Raw genomic sequence first — 23,304 nt, forward strand, 5'->3', positions numbered from 1 at the left:
AAAACTCTTATAAAAACCAAGGATAAAAAGATATTTTCAAAACCCATTTATATGGATTTTATTTCAATTTCAATACCATGTCACTTAGTATTAGACAAGTGGTTGTATAATGGAGTTCTTCTTTCTTTAGATTATGTGCAGACTACACAATTAGATTTTCCTTGTTAAAATTTTAAATATTACAGAAATATAGAAGGCAAAAAATGGAAGGTTTTTTCCCATATCTCCTTCCCCAAACCTATCTCAGAGACACCCTCTGTTAGCAGTGAAAAGTGTCACCTTTTAAACCTCTTCCCATAGATTCACATACATGAATGTACATATACAGGGTTTCATTCATATAAATGAGATCATATTATACACATTGCATTGCAAGTTACATTTTTCACTTAATTTGTTTTCATGGTCTTTTACAATAAGTGCATTTGAACCTATTGTGATTTTTAAAGTTCTGCAAAGTTCATACTATAATTAAATTATTCTCCTATTGAAGGAAAAATTAAAATTGAATTAATTCCACTTCATTTTCTTTGTTTTTTCCCTCCCTCCCTCTCTGCCTTCTTTCCTTCTTTTCTTTTTCTTTTTCTTTACTTTTTTGCTATTCAAAAATAATGCTAACTGTATGCTTAGAAATGGTTAAGATGGTAAATTTTGTTTTTCTTTACCACAATTTTTTGAATAATCCTACAAAAATGCCTTTAAAAATACTACAGAGAAAACCTCAACATATCTAAGCATGTATGCAAATACTTATGTAGATCAGACATCTAAAAGTGAAATGCTGGCCCAAAAAGAATGTCCATTTAAAATGGAAAGGCTCCCACTTCCTTTCAAAAACCCTTAATCCACATTCTCACACACAAGGTAAGGATGCCTGTTTTCTCATACGCTCACCAACACTGGATATTATCAATCTCTACATTAAAACAGAGAGCAGAACAAGAATTTCTCTCATGATTGTGCACTCTGTGTCTTTGTTCATTTGTGTTGCTATAAAACACACACACACACACACACACGAGGCTGGGTAATTCACTGGCTCACAGTTCTGCACGCTGTACAAAAAGCATGGCACCAGTATCTGCTTCTGGTGAGGCCTCAGGCTGCTTCCACTGATGGCAAAAGGTGAAGGGGAACTGCCATGTGCAGAGATCATAAGGCAATAGATCAAAAGCAAGAGACAGAGGGCAGGGGTCAGGCTCTTTTTAACAACCAGTTCTCAGGGGAACAAATAAAGCCAGAACTCACTCATTACCTCAAGGATGGCACCAAACCATTCATGAAGGATCTGCTCCCATGATCCAAATATTTCCCATTAGACCCCATCTCCAACATTGGGGATCATGTTTCAACACGAAATGTGGGGGGACAAACATCCAAACTATAGTATGTTGTCTCACAATGGCTAGGTAATGCAAAACAGACAAACACAAAACAATAAACAAAAAACAGACACTAGAGGCGTATCAGTTAGAAGGATGTCCTCTTTCTTATTTGCATATACCATTACATACATAGTAAAGATCATTTGCCTATTGCAAAATCATAAGCAGAAACTCCAAGATGATTTACTGAAAATTCTTAAATTACCAAAAGAATATACCAAATTGGTCGTGCACAAGATAAATGTATAAACTTCAATGGTTTACTTATATGCCATCCATAATCAGGTCGGGGGAAATGCTATTGTTTAAAATTGTTACTAAAATTTAGAAATAACCATAACAAGAAAAAAAAAAGATGTGTAGGACTTATATAGAAAAAAACTAAAAAAAAAATGGTTTTAATAAAAGTAGTATAACAAAAGGGCTTGAATAAATGGAGACTCTTCTCATTTTCCTTAATGAGATAACTAAACATTGTAAATACATCAATTTACCCAAGTAATTTATATGCTTAATGTCATGCTAATCCTTCCCCCCAAAAAACTCTCAACAAGTTAAAAACATTACTTGGGTTCTTAAAAAATTATTCTAAAGTTCACTTAGAAAAATAAAGATGGAAAAATAGGAATGAACACTAGGGAAAAATAGATTTACAAATAATATCCAGAAATTGGCTATTAAGAAATAAATTATGCTTTCTCCTGAATGTCAATAATACAAAATCAAATTCCATGTGAATTAAATCATTACAAAAATAAAAGTTTAGAGGAAAAAATAACTTTTATTTAACTAGTTTATGAATGGAAAAGTACTTTTAAGAATGGAAGTGGTGTCAGAAATCACAAAAGGAAAAATCTAGATTTGATTATAGAGGAAAACAAAATGCTGTTTATTAATGAAACATCATAACAAAATTTAAAAGGCAATACAAGAATGAGAAAAAATATAAGACGGAGGGATAATATCTTTAATAGGCAAAAAGATATGTAAAAACCGAGTAGAAAAGTAGGTGTGTGAATGACAATTCATAGAGGAGGAAATTCAAGAGCCAATAAATGCATAAAACACTTTCACCACTAATAAAAGAAATGCAGTAAGTATCCGCATATGATACATAATATATTATGTATGATATGTATCATATTATGTATCATATGCATAATATCAAAAGATACTGAGCTAGGGCTGGGCTCAGTGGCTCATGCCTGTAATCCTAGCACTTTGGGAGGCCGAGGTAGGCAGATTGTTTGAGATCCGGAGTTCAAGACCAACATGGCCAACGTGGCGAAACCCCGTCTCTACTGAAAAATACAAAATTAGCTGGGTGTGGTGGCAGGCACCTGTAATACCAGCTACTTGGGAGGCTGAGGCAAGAGAATTGCTTGAATCCAGGAGGAGGAGATTGCAGTGAGCCCAGATCATGCCACTACACTCCAGCCTGGGTGACAGAGTGAGACTCCGTCTCAAAAAAAAAAAAAAAAAAAAAGTACTGAACTAGGCACTTGACCTCCAAGATGTCCACTTGGCCACTTGGCCCTTTTCCAAGTGTACTTCACTTTCTTTCCATTCCTCCTCCTCTAAAGTTTTAATAAACTTTCACCCCTGGTCTAAAACAAACAAACAAACATCTTTCATCTCATTTTTTACTCAGCATTATCTATCAAAGGGACTGGATGTCCCATCTAGTTTGTACTTTACTTTCTAGCTCATTACATAAGAAATGCAAATAAAAAACACAATGAGATACCACTTCACATCCACTAAGATGGCTATAACATATTTTTTTAAAAAAGGAAAAGGAAAATAGTAAGTACATTCCCATTGCTAGTGGGAATGTAGAATGGTTCAACTGCTGTGGAAAGCAGTTTGTCTGTTCCCCAAAAAGCTAAACATAGAATTACCATATGACCCAGCTGTTCCACTCCTAGATATATACCCAAGAGAATGCAAAATAGGCACTCAAACAAACACAGGTACACAAACATTCACAGCAGCACTATTCCCAATAGCCAGAAGTCGGAAACGACCCAACGTCCATCAGTGAATGAGTGGACACATAAATTGTGCTATAAACACATAGTACAATATTATTTGGCCATAAAAATGAAGTGTTGATACATGCTACTATGTAAATAAATCTCAGAAACTCCTGCTACGTGAAAGAAGCCAGACACAAAAGGTCTCAAACAATTCAATTTATATGAAATATGAAGAACAGATAAATCCATAGAGACGGAAAGCAGATTGGTGGTTGCCAAGGGCTGGAGGGAAGAAGAAATGGAGCGTTATCTGCTTAATGGGATGGGGTTTCCTTTTAGAGGAGAAAAATTTTTTTGGAACTTTAAATAAAGGTGGTGGATACACAACGTTGTTAACAATACTAAACGGCACTGAATTTCTCACTTTAAAATAGTTAATTATGTTATGTGAATTTTACTTCAATAAAAAAATTCTTAAAAAACAATAAACTCAAGTGATATCCAGCCATTAAAAAAATAAGTTACAGGCCGGGCGCGGTGGCTCACGCCTGTAATCCCAGCACTTTGGGGGGCCGAGACGGGCGGATCACGAGGTCAGGAGATCGAGACCATCCTGGCTAACACGGTGAAACCCCGTCTCTACTAAAAACACACAAAAAATTACCCGGGCATGGTGGCGGGCGCCTGTGGTCCCAGCTACTCCGGAGGCTGAGGCAGGAGAATGGCCTGAACCCGGGAGGCGGAGCTTGCAGTGAGCTGAGATCCGGCCACTGAACTACAGCCTGGGTGACAGAGCGAGACTCTGTCTCAAAAAATAAAAATAAAAAATAAGTTACACAGCTCATATATAACCCACTTACTTATTACTGCACTATGAGGGGCACCCAAATATGTAAGACAGAGTCCCAACCCTTGGTTGTTGGAGGACTATCTAAGGATACAGAGATTAATAAAAATAAAAGAACTACCAGGAAAGAAGTGCCCGCCATCCTGGCTAACACGGTGAAACCCCGTCTCTACTAAAAATACAAAAAATCAGCCGGGCGTGGTGGCGGCGCCTGTAGTCCCAGCTACTCAGGAGACTGAGGCAGGAGAATGGGGTGAACCCCGGAGGCAGAGCTTGCAGTGAGCCGAGATTGCACGGCTGCACTCCAGCCTGGGAGACAAAGCGAGACTCCGTCTCAAAAAAAAAAAAAAAAAAAAAAGTGCCCTCCGAATGCAAAATTTGTATATCTGGTTGTGGAGAAAGGAAAAACTCCTCAAAGAAGAATTTGAAATGAGCTTTAAGTGTTGAATGGGATTTTTACTGTTAAAGAGAGGTAGAGAAATACAGTATCATAAAGAAAGATGTGATCCCTACAAGAGGATTACATCATACCTTGAAAGACATTAAAGAGTCCAACCTGGTCATTGTCAAAGCTATGTAAGTTGGGCACAGAATTGAAGACCAGGTGTAAAAGGAGGATAGCTCTGTCCCCTTTGCATCCCCAGTGCCAAATGCAGTGTTTGGTGCGTGGTTGGTTATTGGTAGATGTCAAAAAGAAAAAAAAAAGACAAAATATACGTGTGCATTTTAAAACCTTTTTTAAAAGACTAAGCACCAGGAAATCTATAAACTAGTAGCAATATCTAGCAGCGTTTATTACCACTGAGGCAGCGGGTTAAGGCATGTATTTGAGGTCTCAGGAAAGCACGGGGTCTCCAGAGTGAATTGCATGTGGAATTCTAGAAGAACTTTGCTTGCCATCCTACGGGATTTGGACTGCAATTTTAATACAACAGGGAATCATTATGGTCTATTTTCTCAAGATTCTGATTAAGTAGGATAAATGGGTGGTCAGTATGGAAGAGCTGAGTGTGAAGCATCATGAACTTATGCTGGCTAATCATGGGGGCAGACAGGTAAGGAATCTGCCCTCATCTTTGCACTTGGCTTTCTAGGCCCATCCTCTTGGAGCTGTAGTGGGGATCTGGGGACACAGCCAGAGGGAAATGGCTGAGTGCAGAGTAAGTGCACCCTTTATGGAGATGAGAACCTGCCACAGAACAGAAGGCTGTTGGCTCTGTTGTGCCTGATGAAGAAAAGGAAAGGGTGGTCAGCACAGAACCTCGGGCCAGATTCCATGCAGCACTCTGCAATCACAACGCAGCCTGAGGCTGCTGCTGCCTCGGTGCCTTCTTCATTAACCTCCACAAAACTCTTGTGCACGAACTTGGACAGACACAGGTCTCCCTCCGCTGACATTGCCGACAAGTCAGCCTTGCCCTGCTGGAAGGCATCGACCATTCCCAAACGCCGAAGCACAGATTCCATGTCATAATCCTCTTGCAGTTTAAATTTTGGAAGGAGAACTTCAACCTCAGTACTCTTCATACAGTCTGGCTTGGTCCAGGCTGTGAGTTTCTCAAAAGTGAGATTTTTTTCCACCTGAAATACCAGAATTAGACTTTAAGATTCCGACTTCAGTGCACATCTACAAGCACACAGGCACTCACACAGTCCCCTTCCTCCTCTTGCACGTAGGTGTTGTTTGTTCACATAGGATCAGTGGCCCCTTCATCTGCCAGAAGCTTGTGAGCACTCCTACTTGTCCTATGTCCCATGTGCCATCCCATGCGCCACTTCCTTGACAAGGGGGAGAGACACCAAGCAGCCAGAGGCAGGAAGGCTGTGGCTGTCCTCTCCTTATCCAGCAACTCCAGAGACATCTTGTATTGTGACAAGCGTCAATGCCCAGGCGACTATGTTTGCTTTTCAAACATAGTCTTTTTAAAGACAACAAACCATTGCTAGTAAAGAAAAGGATTGGAAACGAAAGGGTTCTCAGCGTGAGCCACTCCAACAGGATTATCCGCCCCAGATGAGACTCCGCATAGTTTCTGGAGCAGAGCGGTTACAGTCAGGCAGGTGGGCAGAGGGAGAGCCAATGGCTGCTGCGCACACAGACCTCTTAAGTCATGGGGTTCCACTGCCTGCCATTTGCCACGGGTGACTCTCTCACCCCAGGGATCCATGCTGAAAGGAAGCCGAGTGCCTGGATGTGCCATCAGAGGCTGTCTCTGGTCCCACCCTCTGAGCACTGGACTTCACACCCCCCCGGATGCCACGATCCCCCCTCCCAGCCTCGTTAGGTGAAAGTTAAGACTTCCTCATTCTCTATTTCAAGTTCTTAGACTTTCAAAGCATAATGCTAAGAATGATTATAATAACGGATCACATTTGTAGAGAGTTTACTATTTGCCAGGCAAGGTGGTAAGCTTGTTACCTGAATTACCCACCGTTTATCCTCATCATAACCCTACCGGGCAATAACCCTTAGCTGTCATTTATGCTTTTACAGTTAAAAGTCTGCCATTCATCAAACTAGCAGGATTTTTATAAGTTTCCTCCTACCTGATTTATTTTAAAAGGCATTTTAACCGCCCCCTACCCCTTCTAGCGATGAAAAAACAGAGGACTGAGATGTGTAATTTGGCAGATCACGCAGACAATATTGGGAAAAGTCAGCCTTGAACAAAAGTTTGAACCCAAGGCCAAGTGCCTGCACAGTGTGCGTGTGCCACATGGCCAACTCGGAAGGTAAATACAAGAGGTGCAAGTGGCGCTCGAGTTCTGCCCGCAAAGGCGTCCCTGGGTTCTTCCCGCCCGGGTCTTACCGTGCTGAGCTCCACGCCTTCGTCAGGCAGCAGCACGAGCAGGCTCAGCTCCTCCCCGGCGTAGGGCAGCTCCAGGAGCTGCGCACGCACCTCGCCCACGTGCGCGAGCTTAAACGTGGCCTCCTGATACATCATCTGCACCGGCCTTTGCTCCTCCTGGGGGAAGGATTATTAAAAGAGGCAATTAAAAGTTTCAGAAGAGCTGCAGTTGCCTCCGATAGTGTTTTCAGCACCTGTGATGGAAACCACCACATTCATGCCCCAATTAACACTAAAAGAAAAAAAAAAAAAAAAGGCAACCAGTTCCTTCTTATCATCACTGCAAGCAGACACAGTACTACCCTGGGAAAGCTTTTATTCTGCAAAATAAAATGTGATACTCTGCATTTTCCAGAGGAGAAAGATTTTTCTCATTTAATTTGTGCTCAGCAAATAGATCTAAGAAAACAATATAATCAAATGAAATTAAATACAAAGTTGTTTTGATTTAATTAGAAAAAAATGTGTGTTGTTTTTCCTATTTATCCAACCCAACATATGAGAAAAAAATCATAAAGTGGGATCAAACTTATAGTTCCACAACAGCATGACAGGGAGTATAAATGGGTACACTCTCTCAGAAAGAGTGATGACCTACGACCTACGTATATAGTAATGTATTTTAACCCAATCTTTTCAATTATGATACTCTAAGGAAATAACTTTTTTAAAATACAGAAGAGGCATATGCACACAGAAGTTCAGCAAAGTACTACATTTATTAAATTCACTTTTAAAAATTGATACAGGTCATCTATTATAAAAATTAAAACCATTCTAAAACCAAAGTTAGAAGAATTCTCCTCCCACCCTTTGCAACTAGAGAACTAATTTTTTTTAAGTTCAAGTACACCTTACAAAAAATGCAGGAGAGTTACCTGCTTTCATTTTCTAATTGCACTAAAATGGTATCTTTTTAGGGGCTGGAGGATTATGGAAAATTATTCTAATGCCTGCCTTAATTAAGTTTTACTTCAATGTCAAAACTAAGGTCTTTGTCATGAAGTTTTAATATTAAAAAGCTGTAAATACTGAATTAATGATAGTTAACAATTCAAATCAAAACTTACTTTAATTTTAAAAATAACTAAAGACATGTTTTCACCTTCTCTCCCTCTACCCTGCCCTATACTGCCCCTCACTCCCACTCCCACATACCACACTACCTTAACACCTTTTTTTTTTTTTTTTTTTTTGCTTTCTAGCCAAGTAAATTGAGCTTAAAGGAAGATCTTTAGTTTCCAAAAAGAGGTGGCAGCAATGGTTTATAAGAAATTATCAAAGGTAGTTAAGAGCAGTGATAAAACACTACATATATATTATATATATATATGCAGCAAATATGTTTTATTCCTTCAGTTTTTTTCTACTGAGTTAAGAAATTCATTCAGAAATATTTTAAGTTTCAAATTCCCTTTGGCTTACACTTACGTCACTTATGATTTTACAAAGTTAAATCTTTCCATTCAACTTCTTCATCAAAGTAGCAAGATGTTAACAAGCGTCCCCCTACCTGCTTTATTTTAAAAGGCATTTCCCTTGTGTACGTTTCGTCAAACTGTTCATCCCACTTTCCTTTGAAGTAGACGGCATTGACAAGAACCAGTCTGGTTTCTGCATCAATGGAGCTACCCGGCAGCAACTCTTCAATTTTACCTTTCAAGAAAAGTAGAGACTACGTTCAGTTGCTTTTTGTAAGAACCTGATGTATTCGATGATCCTGGATGACTAGTTGAGAAGCAAACTTCTGTTTTCAAGTTTGTTGAGTGTGGGTTGTTACGTACAGAAATAAAAACAGCACGTGTGAGTGGCATTCATGATTACCGACACCTTGAGAACATCCACCAAGTTGAGGATGGTGAAAGACACCTAAGTCACTCGAGGAAAGCAGGTTGGTAGAAAGTAGAAAAATTACACCAGGTTGGAGAACAAGACCGGCAGGAAATGTGATAGGCTGAAGGGGTGTTTGTCTCATGTGGTTAAATGGAGTGTTTGACCCAACCCTTCGTGATCACACTCAGTTCTAAACTGGATGGTTCAAAGCGGGAAGAGCTGACATTGGGCACATGGGGAGTTTCTAGAAGCTTCTGGAGGAGATCTTCCTGCCGAATCCCCTCAACAAAGCACCAGACATCTCTGGAAAAGAGAATGTGGGCAAGCAAAGATCACTCCTTCTTTCCCTGGAGATCAAGTGGTACTTTTTCAATGAACCGAGAGCATCCCTGCTAATTCACTGCCTCAAGAAAGCATCTGTGGCAAATACTCCAAGCAGGAATGGGGGAACAATTGCTGAGACTTTAAGCGAAGAACATCTCCCAGTCTTTACCGTCTCATTTATTCACAGAAATAGAAATGTTCCTAGTGGTACTAAGCATCATTGGTGCAGAGAAGTCTGCATCGTTCATCAGACCGTCATTGGTCTTGGAGGCCAAGACTGGAACATGTCACTTTCTGAAATGTGGATGAATAAAGTTCAACCCCAAATGGAGGATATTTTCAGTCTGTGGAACTGATCAGCCCTGAGAGAGGGTCTGCAGTTAACCAATCAAATGTAGGCTTAGCAAGACAAACTAAAGGAGCTTAAGTGGAAGACATGAAAAGTCAGAAGTGACCTTAGCAGGTAAAGGTGATGGTGATGGAGGTCCCCCAGAACCTAGGAAGAGGCAGCCCAAGTGTATACCTCAGGCAAGATCTGTCCGTCAATCTCCTTCTCACGGAGACAATGGAGCCACCTGACATGTGAATGTTACAGGCCAGGGAGAGTATATTTTAATGTAAGTTATTAAACTGGAAACCTGGCCTGAGATTCTTTTGACATTTGTTTTTTGTTTGTTTTTTGTTTTTGAGACAGGCTGGAGCACAGCGGCGTGATCTCAGCTCACTACAACTTCTGCCTCCCAGGTTCAAGTGATTCTCATGTCTCAGCCTCCCAAGTAGCTGGGATTACAGGCATAGGCCACCACGCCTGGCTAATTTTTGTATTTTTGTAGAGATGGGGGGTCTCACCATGTTGGCCAGGCTGGTCTCGAACTCCTGACCTGAAGTGATATGCCCACCTTGGCTTCCTAAATTGCTGGGATTACAGGCAAGAGCCACCATCCCTAGCTCTCTTTTGACATTTATATCAGCTACTCTAGTCCTGGGAGAATAGACAAAAGTAAATCTCTGTTGTTGAAAACCTGAATGTCTGATCAGAACCTTTATAAGTCCATCAAGGTTCAGTATGCCAGGAGGCCCTGCCAGTCAACACTACTCTGACCATCTGAAACACCCGTGAAATTAGAGGGGCCGGAGTGGAGAGGTGGAGGTGGGTGAGGAGAGAGAGAAGGAGGGATAGGAGGGAGAGAGGGAGGAGGGAGGATGTAAGAGGAGGGAAGGAGGAATAGGAAGAGCCGCAGGAGGAGGGGTTGGGAGGAGGGTGGAATAACTTGTCATTCTGACCTTCAGTCTTCTTTGAGACCCAAGTGTTGATGTGTTCCCTGGACTCTTCTGCAGCTTTGATAAAGGAAAGCTCCTTCAGCTCAGCATGGTAGAATTGAAGACAGGATTCCTTAAACGTCTTTGGAGAGAAAAATGTTCAGTGAGGCTGCACTGCTAAATACAAATGTCAACAAACTTTCAAAAATTCTAAATATGTTATCTTTTTTTAATAAAAAGAATACACAGAACTCTTTAAAAGTGATCATATTAAGATATGTTAAAATATCAGAGTTTGTGAATAGGTATGCATTGGACCCTGAATAACCAGAAATGAACTTGAGAATTTTACCTTTCAATTTTACCTTTCAAGAAAAGTAGAGACTACTTTTGGAATACTAATGCAAGGTATAATTATAGAATTGTGGTCTTTAAAAAAAGGAAGTTTAGGTTGGGCATGGTGGCTCACATCTGCAATCCCAACAGGCAGGAGGATCATTTGAGATCAGGAGTTTGAGACCAGCCTGGGCAACATAGTGAGACCCCATCTTAGAAAAAAAAAAGGTACAATTTTTTTAATTGGTTAATGTAAGTTTCTCAGTTTCTCTAGGGTCTTTCTCCCAGACTCTATATCACCAGATATGTTGAATACAACTTTTATCGTTCTATTGATTCAACTTACTGAGAGAAATTGACAAGTTTTCTCTCCAAAGAGCCTGTTGGCTGTTCTCAGCAGGTACTGTGTGCCAGGCTTGTTCACTTCAGCGAGAAGCGACTGGAAACCCCGATGAATGTCTTCCTCTGTGTTTAAAGAAAGTGCCTGTTGTGAGAAATAATTTCAAAGTTATCAAGATAGCTCTTTGGTGGATGGGGAAAGGAGAGAGAGGGGACAGAAAACAGGCAAGTAAAAGATGTAGCCAGCCTGCCTGAATGGATCTCACTCATTTAAAGGTGAGTAACAGAAAAAAAATGACAAGGGTGAGAAAAGCTCATAAAAGAGGTTGTGATAAAATCTGGCATCCAAAGGAAAATATAAATGTGCCCTAAGTGGTGGGAAAATTACCTCTAAAATTTATAGAAAAACAAAAAAGATGCAGTTAAAAAGTTAAAAGCAGAAAAAATGCAAGGAAAAATAAAAATACAACCATCAGAATCCTCAAAAGGAAATAATGACATTAAATGAGCAATGTGATTAATAAGACAATAACACAGTTATTAAAATTGTACCCTATAGGGACCATATGTGTGTGTGTTACTTAAATATTTCAAAAAATATAACACATATTGGACCATAAGAAAAGTCTCAAAGTCTCAATACATTCTGAAATACAGAAATTATATAGATTATATCCTTTAACTTCAATGTAGTAACAAAAAATCAACATTATAAACAAAATGCCAACAAAATGAAAATGACATACAAAATATTACTGAAAACACTTTTCTAAATAATTAACTCTTCAAAGTAACAATTACAATACTCTTCCAGGCCAGGCACAGTGGCCCATGCCTGTAATCCTAGCACTTTGGGAGGCTAAAGCAGGAGGATTGTTTGAGTCCAAGAGTTTGAGGCTAGTCTGGGCAACATCATGAGATCCCATCTCCAATTAGCTGGGCATGATGGTGTGTGCCTGTGGTCCCAGCTACTTGGAAGGCTGAGGTGGGAGGATTGCTGGAGCCCAGGACTTTGAGGCTGCAGTGAGCTGTGATCAAGCTGCCACACTCCAGCCTAGGAGATAGAGCAAGACCATGTCAAAAAAAAAAAAAAAAAAAAAAAAAAAAATCCCTCTTCTAAACAATTATTTAAAATATTCTTCTAGGCTGGGCACAGTGGCTCATGCTTGTAATCCCAGCACTTTGGGAGGCCAAGGCAGGCAGATCACTTGAGGTCAGGAGTTCAAGACCAGCCTTGCCAACATGGCGAAACCCTGTCTCTACTAAAAATACAAAAATTAGCCAAGTGTGGTGATGCTTGCCTGAAATCCCAGCTACTTGGGAGGCTGAGGCAGGAGAATCACTTGAACCCAGGAGGCGGAGGTTGCAGTGAGCCGAGATCACACTATTGCACTCCAGCCTGGGCAAGAGAGCAAGACTCTTCCTCAAAAACAAACAAACAAACAAAAAATATTCCTCTAAATAAGTATATGACAAATAGTTTAGAAAATAATCAAAATATGGGTGATATATATTAGACCAAAGAGTTCGGCCAAAGATAAGTTAAAACATAGCATTGTTTTTAGTACTACCAAGAAAGTAATAAAATGCTAAAACTTTACATCATTATGTTAGAGAAAATACAGAAAAACTCCTAAGGAGTTTTGGAACAAGCACAAAATGATCAGTGAATCCAAGAACTGGTTCTTTAAAAGAAAACACACATACATACATAACAGACAACCACCCACCACATATTTTAAAAAGCACTCCAAAGGAAAGTTTTATGTGAAAAAGAGGTTACAACAATATAAACAGAGGGAATGTTAAAACAAAAACACTATATAATTATTTTCAATAAAGTACAGATTATAAGTTACCAAACGCCAGTCAAAAATATGAATATTAGCCAGGCAATGTGACGTGTGCCTGTAATCCCAGCTACTTGGGAGGCTGAGGCAGGAAAATCACTTGAACTTGAACTCGGGAGTTGGAGGTTGCAGTGAGCTGAGATAGCACCACTGCACTCCAGCCTGGGTGACAGAGCGAGACTCCATCTCAAAAAAAAAAAAAAAAAAAAAAAACAACCCACAGAATCTATCAATCAGTCACAATGCACAATGAATGAACAAAAAAAAAGAGAGAGAGAATTACTTCCAAAAAGGCTTAGATGATCTTTTGAGGGATTTTTTTCCTAATATTCAAGCAATTTCTATTTCTCATGCAATACACACTGTCCTGTAACATAGAAAAAAGAGGAAGCTGCTAAATTTATTTTAGGCAGCTCATAGACTATTGATAAGAAACCCTGTTAAAAATAGAACAAAACCAAAAGCTAAGACCAATTTCACCCAAGGCTGTGACACCACTATTACTATTCACAGCCAACACATGTTGAGCACTTGCTTTACATGGACTGTCTCACCGAATCCTCAGATGAGCTGAAAAAACAGTTATAAAAGTAAAGACACCATATAATTACCAAAGTACAAAATGTCAAGTGAAAATGGGGAAATAGAACCGGGCGCGGTGGCTCATGCCTGTAATCTCAGCACACTGGGAGGCCGAGGCGGACGGATCACGAGGTCAGGAGATCGAGACCATCCTGGCTAACACGGTGAAACCCCGTCTCTAAAAATAAAAATTACCCGGGCGAGGTGGTGGGCGCCTGTAGTCCCAGCTCCTCGGGAGGCTGAGGCAGGAGAATGGTATGAACCCAGGAGGTGGAGGTTGCAGTGAGCAGAGATCACGCCACTGCACTCCAGCCTGGGCGACAGAGCCAGACTCTGTCTAAAAAAAAAAAAAAAAAGAAAGAAAGAAAAAGAAAATGGGGAAATAGGACTGGAGGAAGATGCTTTACATTATCAAGTGTGGTTGTCTCTGCGTGATGGATCCATAAGGATTTTTTTTCCTCCCTTCTACTTTTATTTTTTTTTTTAAATTTTATAGTGGACTTTTACCAGTTATATAATGAAGGAAAAATAAATAATTCCTTTAAAATATTTCTGCTGCTATTAATGCTTCCCTTCATGTTACAGGTAGCAATGTGTACTCAGTATGTTTGGTGTCTCACGAGTATCCAGGTGAACACTGGAGCCATGGAGAGCTCCGTGTCACACCTAAGAAGGTACCCAAACAATTTTGGTGCTCTCAAGAAAGCTTTCTATAAGGGTTTATCAGTGAGCCTAAAATATAGAAAAAGATCATAAAGATTTAAGCGTAAGGAACTTCAGACCCAAAATGGAGTCACTAATGTTAAAAACAAAAACAAAAACTAAAACTAAAACTTTGACAGAGACAGTGAAGACCATGAAGAGAGGGTTCTCACGCTTGAATGCCTGATAACAAAACTATCACAAAGGACTCCGTAAAAAACTACACTCTTGCACAAAGGCCATCACAGCCTTACACAACAAAATACTTGTACAAGGATGTCTACCCAGGAACTCCCCATCCAACCTCACACTGGCATCACCTTCGTTACTGATCTTTTTGCCAAAAATAACTATTTCAAAGGGATTATGTAATCCTCTTTACTTTTTCCTTTAAAAATCTTAGTGTTATTTCACCTCCCTGAATACACACATAGCTTGCTATGGCATGCGTATTTTCATTGTAATGCCCTTTTTCCAAATGTATATATTTTAGAGAGCTTCTCTGTGCTAATTATTAAGGCTGGTAGCCTTTATACATAAACCTTCCCTCCTTCACACAATGAGCTGGGAAATTACTAAAATGAGTAATTCGCTACTGAAAAGTGTCATCAAAGGAAAAAAAAAAGAGTCATATTGAACAAAGGACAACTCCCATGATGAAGGCGTGTCCAGGGGCCCGCGGTCAGGGATGACGCAAGCTTTCAGTTTCATCTCAGGTGTACGTTCCCTCTCCTTTCCACAAACGTCTGGGGACAAGCACTGATCTGGAATCATTTTCAGAGGTTCTCTGAACGTTGGTGAGACTAAGCTGAGCAGTACCTGCACGGTGTGCAGCGGTAACTAAGCACTTGCCCTGGAATCCTTCTGGCAAATTTCCGTTGATGCCCTCCCTGAGCTGTTGGTACAGAAACAACTTGAAACAGGTATTAACCCTCCTTACCAATGAAAGTTTATAGTTACAGTCTCTTGCTGCAAAAAAGAGGTAGGTCTTTGCAACTTATATTTCAAATAATTTCAGTATCATTTTCTAAACAAAGATTCCGTGCTAGGACAAGACAGCTTGGATGGTCTTTTCCAAGGGATTAACGGAGGAAAGTTTCCCCCAAATAAATCTCGGTGGAGCAGAGTTCCTGCCTCCCTGCCCTGCCCCCCTTCTTTCCCGGTGGACCCCCGCCTCCCTGAAATGGCCACTGCATACTCGGGCCCCAGTCCTGCCCTCCTTTCTCAGTGGCTGTGGAGTATGAGTGTGATGCTGGTGACAGAACATGCAGCCCAGGCCAGTCCCTGCTCCTGGGGCACAGGCAAGCTTACCTGGGCCATCTGGGTTGCGGTGTTTCCCTTTGCCCCTAGGAGAACCATGGCCAGGGCAGAGGAGATGCTCACAGGAGAACAAAACACGTTGCGCGTAGGGTTGTCTTGACATAGTATCTTTAAAAGGCGTATGGCAAAGGTACCACTTGCATTAGAAAGAGTTTCCATGATGCAGGGCCTGGAAGTGAAGAATAAAGAGAAATGCAGTTTTGACACTCCCTGAATGTTACTGACCTACTTACTACAGGGCAATTTTGGAATCGTACTTTTTGTTTTCTTCTCAAAGTTCATAAGTATTTCAAGTTGGAGAAAATTTTATTTTCTGTTAGTCTCCAGCCAAAAACTAAGGGAGGAGGAGGAAAATGCTGTTCTTATTCTTGCATGCATTTACAAAGAGTCCTTGTGAGATTTTCAACTGGGCACCAGCAAATATTAAGGTAATTAGCTAAGTGTGGTGATGGCAGCAGCTCAAGCCAGCAATAGCAACAGAACTGGCTCGCCTGCAGAGTTCTCTCTCTCTCTCTCTCTCTTTCCCGCTTTCTCTCTCTCTCTCTCTCTCTCTTTCTCGCTCTCTCTCTCTCACACACACACACACACACACAGAGAGAGAGAGAGCTGGGAGCAGTGAACTCCAATTCTTTCTGTAAGGACCTGATCGTCCCATCTGAGGAAGAGAATGGGCTCAGGAAGGAGGAGGAAAATGCTTTTCTTATTCTTGTATGCATTTACAAAGAGTCCTTGTGAGATTTTCGACTGGGCACCAGCCTGTGGCCTCCCTGTCATTCAGCTGATACCCAAAAGACACTGAGATGCTGAGCCTGACCCAGAGACAGACAGCTGTGAGGCAAGGAACTGTCATCCACAGAGGCAAGTGAGTGTGTCCTGGACAGCTGGGATGGAACCAGTCTGCTCCGTCAGCCAGCCTGCCCCAGGCCCACACGGCCTGACATCCCAGTAACTCCATTCAGAGCTCCTGCCCATCACTAGCTTCTGGACATCATGTGACCCTTGAACACTGAAAGTGGGACTTAGACAATTGTGTGTTGTTTTTGCTTCGTTTTGTTTTGTTTTTAATGTGCTTGCTAACTCAGAAACATCTATTTGGGAACTTTACTCATTACTCCCAGCAAAAGCCATGAGTGTAGATGGTGCATGAGAGGAAGGAACTGATCCCTGCAGAACGCCAGAATGGAAAGGCAAGAAACAGCCCAAGGTGAGGAGTAAAACAGGTGAGAACAAGGGGGTGGTGCCTGTGAAGCCACTGGAGGCCAAAGTGTGAATGTGAGGGGGTGGGTCTCTTCTCCACAGGTCTGAAACCAAATGAACCCCCACCCCCAGGCTGCAGTTCCCAGTGCCCTTGGAAATGAGACCCTCATGCCTCCAGGTGAGCCTGGGAGACCTCCCTGACCCCTTTCCATCCCCCTCCTCCCCCACACCCATCCCCAAGACTTGCACTCTGTGTCCACATTTCTTTCCACTGCGGATCCTGTGCCTGGCCTAATGCGCAGGCCCCCCTCCCGAGCCTCTGGTCTCCCTAGAGCCACTCCCCACTGTCGGGACACCTCATCTGTGCTCCCCAAAATGCCACACAAAGCACTGGAGAGCCTTGGACAATGAACACAACCCGCTTCCCCCAGCCACCACCGGGCCACAGCCACACAGCATCCTCAGAAAGCCGTGTCTTAATCCTCTTGTCCTTCCTCCTAAATCTCCCGGGACCCTTAGGATCCGCTCAAAGCCACCTTGTTAAAACGTTTCTTCCGCCGGGCGCGGTGGCTCAAGCCTGTAATCCCAGCACTTTGGGAGGCCGAGACGGGCGGATCACGAGGTCAGGAGATCGAGACCATCCTGGCTAACACGGTGAAACCCCGTCTCTACTAAAAATACAAAAATCAGCCGGGTGTGGTGGCGGGCGCCTGTAGTCCCAGCTCCTCGGGAGGCTGAGGCAGGAGAATGGTGTGAACCCGGGAGGCGGAGCTTGCAGTGAGCTGAGATCCGGCCACTGCACTCCAGTCTGGGCGACAGAGCGAGACTCCGTTTCAAAAAAAGAACGGTTTCTTCTCCACCTGCCCCCTCCCTTGATCCAGCCTCGCTCAGGTCACAGCCTCCACCTCTGGCCATCCTGAACCCCTCCCAAAGTCACCTCTTCACAAACTCCTGGTCCCCCTTAGAAGGCCCCATGTCCATCACGGGATTAATTCTACTCACCCTCAAACACCGCGGCCTGGAGGCTTCATTCCCACCCTAAAGGAGGTTCCCTTGACCCCGCCGGCGCAACCCTCCCCAGAAGGTGATTCCTCATCTTGCTGGCGGTCCCCACAGACCGCAGGCCCTGCAGGCGACGGCTGAGCCTGGCTCCGCGGATTCATAGTCCCTGGAGGAGTAATCCGAAGAAGGACGGGCCCCATCTGTTTCGCTGAATTATTGAAAGAATTAAGATGGATAAGAGTGCTCGGATTTGAAACTCGAGACTGGTGGCTTTATTTTGTTGTTGGTGGTGGTGGTGGGGTTTTTTGTGTTTTGGGGGGATTTTTTTGTTTACTTTTGTTTTGAGACGAAGTCTCGCTCTGTATGCGGCCCGGTTGGAGTGCAGTGGCGCAACCCCAGTGCACTGCAACCTCCGCCTCCCGAGTTCAAGTGATTTTCCTGCCTCAGTACGTAGCTGACATTATTACAGGCGTTCGCCAACATGCCCGGCTAATTTTTGCATTTTCAGTAGAGACCGGTTTTCACCACTTTTGTCAGGCTGGTCTCGAACTCCTGATCTTAAAGGATCCGACCGCCTCGGCTTCCCGAAGTGCTGGGATTGCCGGCGTGAGCCACCGCGCCCGGCCGAGACTGGTGACTTTAAAGGACAGAGAAGCAGCAGGACAGACGTCATCCTGCGGCTCCCAGAGCAGAGAGGAGCAGTGAGAAAACAGGGCCGGCCGGTGGGGAGGGGCTGCAAAGCAGGGCTTCCGCCCGGGAAGGGCAGCGAGCGGACCTGGGAGAGGGAATGGTCCGCGCTGGCTGTGGGCCGCCAAGGCGGAGGCCGGCTGCGCGCTCCAAGGCACCCCCGGAAGCCGTTGCTGGCCCCACCGAGAAGGCACCGCCTCTCCGGGGCTCTTGGCTGAGCGACCGCTCCTGTCCTCCGGTCCCACCTCTCCGTGGCAGCCGGGTCTTGAGGCTCGCCACTCCCGTGCTCCACCCCGGCCCCGCGCGGGGACGCCCGCACCTACCACCGAGTCCAGCGCCGCCGCCGTTTCCGTGCCGCGCTCCGAGCCTGGACGCCGATCCCGGAGGTGCAGGACCCGGCCCTGCTGCTGCGCTCGCCGCGGACTCCCACTAGGGCCTCTGCGGGCACCGCTTTTATACCGCAGGGGTCGGGCCCCTCCCACGCTTTCTGGCTTCAGGCGGAGCCTGGCGGGACCAGCGGGGGCGGCGCGCGTGGTGGCCGAGGTCAGGGCTAGGGGAAGGGGCAGGCCAGGGTCCCCCAGTCCTCCCGGCCCAGGGCGATGTCCGCGAATGCTCCCGCCAGCCTGAGGCCAGCCAGGTTCCCAAGGCGCGCGCCAGGGCCGCTTCGGGATCGGGTTTTGAACCCAGTGAAATTCTGAGCCCAGAGAAGTGGGTCGGGTGACAGCCAAGCTCCATGTTCCAGTGGGAAGGCCCCATGGGTCTGTGTTCCACGCCTCTTGTCATGAATAGGAGGGATTCACTTAGAACCAAAGCGTTTGTTCCAGGTCCCACCACTAACTAGTACCATTTGTTCCAGGTCCCACCACTAACTAGTACCAGTCCCGGGCCCAGAACCAGGCTCCTCACTCCTGGCGCCCGAGCCCCTCTCCAGCCACAGGTGCTTGGGCTGCGGTGCGGTGTAAGCAGCCCCATTTTCCCGCGAAGTGATGGGAAGAGACACTGAGTCACATGGGCTCCGGACACTCCTTGTGTCCTCTCTCGGGGGTCCAGAGGCAGGGACTCGGGGGAGTTGATGCAGCAGTTCGTAATGTCATCAGATATCCCCCTACCCCGCTCCATCCTAGGCTGGACGCAATTGGAAGCATTTCATGTTGGCACGTGCCGTCCAGAGGAAGAGAACGGACCAAATGCCTCTCTCTGGAGCACTGAGTGTCTCCCAGAAGCCGTGTCCTCCTGTTTCGAATTGACCAGAATTAGAGCTTTCTCCTGAGGGCCTGAATTAGGGAGAGGCAAGGCAGGTGCCTAAGGCACAACATTTCAGGAGGGCCACACTCATAGGTGCCAACCCTGCATTTGCGTGGCCCTGAGAATCAGAGCCTCCTTCAATTTTAAACCCTAGATGCCTAGCTTGTTTTTTAAAATAAGACCTTTATTAAAAGACAATTCACGGACCATAATATTCGTCCTTTTAAAGCATACAATTCAATAGTTCTTGGTATATTGACAAAGCTGTCCAGCTCTCACCACTGTCTAACTCCAGAAGGTTTTCATCACCCTAAGAGGAACTGTGATACCCATTAGCAATTATTCTCTATTTCCTCCTCCTCACAACCCCTGGCTTCTGGGAGACGCTCTGTACTCCACAGATTTATTTTCTGGCCCTGTGGATTGACCGACTGTGGAGATTTCATGCAAATTGAATCATACAATAGGTGGTCTTTCGTGACTGCCCTTCTTTCACTTAGCAGAATGTTTTCAAGGGTCATTCTTGATGGTTCCAGGTAGCATTTATCAGTACTTTTATTTATTTTCATAACTGAAAAATACTTATAAAAATATTATAAAATCAAAAGGGAAATTAGAATGTATTTTGAAATTAATAAAAAATGAAAGTAAAAACATCAAAATTTGTAGGATGTTATTAAATCAGTACTTTGGGGAAACTTTACAGCATGAAATGCCTCTATTAGGAGAGGAGAAAGGCTTCAAATCAATGACCTCAGTTTCTGCCTTCAAAAACTAGAAACAGTATAAATACATTAAACACAAAATCAGTAGAAAAGAAGAAATAATAAAGATTGAAGAATAAGTCAATGAGATAGAATTTATAACGATAGAGAAAACTGATTAAACAAGAAGCTGTTATTTATTTATTCATGTACTTTTTTTTTTTTTTTTTTTTTTTTTTTGAGATGGAGTCTTGCTCTGTCGCCTAGGATGGAGAGCAGTGGCGTGATCTTGGCTTGCTGCAACCTCTACCTCCCAGTTCCAGTGATTCTCCTGCCTCAGCCTCCCAAGTAGCTGGAACTATAGGCATACACCACCATAACCGGCTAATTTTTATATTTTTAGTACAGACGGGGTTTCACCGCGTTGGCCAGGCTGGTCACGAACTCCCGACCTCAGGTGATCCTCCCGCCTCAGCCTCCCAAAGTGCTGGGATTACAGGCGTGAACCACTGCGCAAACATGTTAGCTGCCTCTGTGCTCCAAGGCCAGAGGAAAAGTCCTTTCAATCCAAATCATATGACCAACCATGGAAAATGGGTTTAGCAAAGGATAAAAAAAACAGAACTATGAAAACAAAAGTTATTTTAGTTTTTCCTTTCCTTTCTCCTCTTTCCCCAACAAAAGGTTATACAGGGGGCATGAAATCTGTTCAGAAATAGCTAAGAATCAAGAGATTTTGCAATTATGTATATTTTTCATTTAAAATCTCTTCTACTTTATTACTTTAAGAAAGTCACAACATACCACAAAAATATTTCTTTACCTGATCACTTTTAACGGTTTTCCCAGATGGAAGATACACAGGGCCCCAGAGGAAGCATTTTTCCAGGATTTTCCAACACTGTCCAGAAGAAGGGAGTCTTTGATCCTCACACCAGGTCCAAGGATTTTTCAAAAATCACTACTTCATGATCAGACAAGCACTAGAGAAATAACAGAATCCTGTTGCTGGCCTGCAAACCTGGCAAACATGTGTAAGCAGACCTCCATCACTGGACCGCAGCAGGACACAGGGAGGACCCGCCCAGCAGCAACTTCCTTCCTAACTCCAAATTCACTGCAAATAAAGTCCCTCACCACCAGTGACCCAGCCATTGTGCGTCTCCGGACTCTTCTGTATCTTTAGCAAAGGCCACGTTTTCCAGCTCTGCCTGTGGGCGTCTGACACACTTCCTTAAAGGCCTGGAGAGAGCAGGATATGGAGCGTGGCCCTGTTCACTCTGCAAAGGTTTCCACAACCTTGAAAACATTTCCCTGCCTCTAACATGTTCCTACCATACATGTGACACAGTCAGGCTCCATTCTAAGTCTTACGCATTCAGTTAACAAAAAATAATTGGCTGCCTGCCCTGGGCTTGGCTTGGCACTTGCTGTGTACTTGGTACCAAGTTGAAGAGACGATATCTGGCCCAAGGGGGCTGCAGTCTGAGGCAGAGATGGCGAGCACACCGAGGTACTTCCAAGGTGCCCTGAACGCCCCCAGAACGCCCCAGCCCAACACTTAAGCTCCATAGGGACTTTCTGCTAAATCTTCTGTCTCCCACACTGGACTGTGAGCCTCAGGACAGCCTAACCCTCCTTTACCAATTTTTATATTAGCACACTGGACATTTGGCCTCTGGTACCTGCAGGTTCCGCATCCACAGATTCAACCAACTGCAGATGGAAAATATTTGGAAAAAAAGTAAAAAAAAAACCACATCAATAAAAAAATACAGATTTTAAAACAATACAGTATAACGGCTATTTGTACAGCATTTACACTGTATTAGGTATTATACATAATCTAGAGATGATTTCAAGTGTGTGGGAGGATGTTACACACGTTACATTTGCATAGGTTATATGCAAACACTACACCATGTTATATTAGAGACCTGAGCATCCGCAGAGCTCAGTGTTCACTGGGATCCTGGCATCAATCAGATACCAAGAGACAACTGTATTTGTTGAAGCCCATTTGTTGAACGATTGAGAGGCTTCATGCTGGGATTAGATGATCAAGAAATAGAGATCTACGAGCGGGCACACAGGGAAACAGCATCATCGAGGTGGCTTGAGAGAACAGGGACCAAGGAAGGTCTCTGAAGATGGACTTGGAAGGGTCTGGAGGGTGTGTGTGTGTTTATGTGCTCGAGTACGTGCGTCGGGAGGGGGATAAGAAGAACACAACAGCAGGAGAGGAGCCCTGAAATGTATGTTGAGGTCAAATCGAAAGGGCCTGTATGCAATACTTTGAAGCCCAGAGCCGACTCCCTTCTGTGCTCCCCTGGTTTCAGCTATAATGGGCTTGGCACGAGGCTCCCATCCTCTGCCCAGATTCCTGTTCTCAAACAATCTTGCTTCTACAGAAGAGGATGTGGATGGGAGAAGGGGCTAGGCAACGAGAAGGGTGGCAGGTGGCCCCCTGTGTCCCCAGTATTCTCCAATTACAATAGTCAGAGATCAGGCCAATGTTCAGAAATGATTCCTGGGATCACTGGTGCTTATCCAGCCAAAGGGCCCAGAATCTGCCCCAGTGGGGTTTAAGCCCAGAGCAGGCAACCTCCACAGGACAGTCCCCGGCAGCAGTGATCACAGGGATGTATTTGGATCTTACACAAGAACCCTTGGAATCCAGCCAGTCCGGTGGCCAGGATCACCCCAGGCAGCTCACGGATCTCAAATAACATCATCCTGCATGCTACGTGGTAGAATGTGTTTGAACCTCATGTACTGCGTTATGGAAGGGTTTTTTCTGGACTGTAAGTACATGTTTAAGTAAATAGAAGCTACTCAAATTTAAAGCCTCAGTTTAATGAAC

General features: G+C 43.7%; 1 protein-coding gene and 1 long non-coding RNA gene across 3 annotated transcripts; one reads left to right on the top strand and one right to left on the bottom strand.

Annotated features, from left to right (window-relative positions):
* Nucleotides 1-1,466: 1,466 nt before the first annotated feature.
* SERPINB9 (serpin family B member 9) lies at nucleotides 1,467-18,929 on the bottom strand. 2 transcript variants are annotated; one of them, XM_007973849.3, is made up of 7 exons: nucleotides 18,816-18,929; nucleotides 15,598-15,775; nucleotides 11,160-11,297; nucleotides 10,502-10,619; nucleotides 8,574-8,716; nucleotides 7,022-7,177; nucleotides 1,467-5,792 (listed from the first exon to the last, which is right to left on the bottom strand). In XM_007973849.3, exons 2-7 carry the CDS (start codon nucleotides 15,763-15,765, stop codon nucleotides 5,385-5,387), a joined length of 1,131 nt encoding a protein of 376 aa, XP_007972040.2. In that variant the 5' UTR covers nucleotides 15,766-15,775; nucleotides 18,816-18,929; the 3' UTR covers nucleotides 1,467-5,384. The 2 variants fall into 2 exon arrangements, with proteins under 2 accessions (XP_007972040.2, XP_037861627.1); XM_038005699.2 differs by having other exon boundaries at nucleotides 18,812-18,910.
* Nucleotides 16,709-22,292, top strand: LOC103222291 (uncharacterized). Its single transcript, XR_005242924.2, has 3 exons — nucleotides 16,709-16,810; nucleotides 16,906-16,981; nucleotides 21,291-22,292. It is a non-coding gene; the product is annotated as an uncharacterized lncRNA (long non-coding RNA).
* Nucleotides 22,293-23,304: the final 1,012 nt, after the last annotated feature.

The sequence above is a fragment of the Chlorocebus sabaeus genome, chromosome 17, assembly GCF_047675955.1.
Source record: "Chlorocebus sabaeus isolate Y175 chromosome 17, mChlSab1.0.hap1, whole genome shotgun sequence".
NCBI lineage: Eukaryota > Metazoa > Chordata > Mammalia > Primates > Cercopithecidae > Chlorocebus > Chlorocebus sabaeus.

Excerpts from the sequence above, each read along its gene's own strand:
- SERPINB9 (XM_007973849.3), bottom strand. The coding sequence starts at position 15,765 with ATGGAAACTCTTTCTAATGCAAGTGGTACCTTTGCCATACGCCTTTTA. Across the intron at positions 10,620-11,159 it reads AAACTTGTCAATTTCTCTCA|ACGTTTAAGGAATCCTGTCT; the intron begins GTAAGTTGAATC and ends TTCTCTCCAAAG. Across the intron at positions 5,793-7,021 it reads AAGGCGTGGAGCTCAGCACG|GTGGAAAAAAATCTCACTTT; the intron begins GTAAGACCCGGG and ends CTGGTATTTCAG.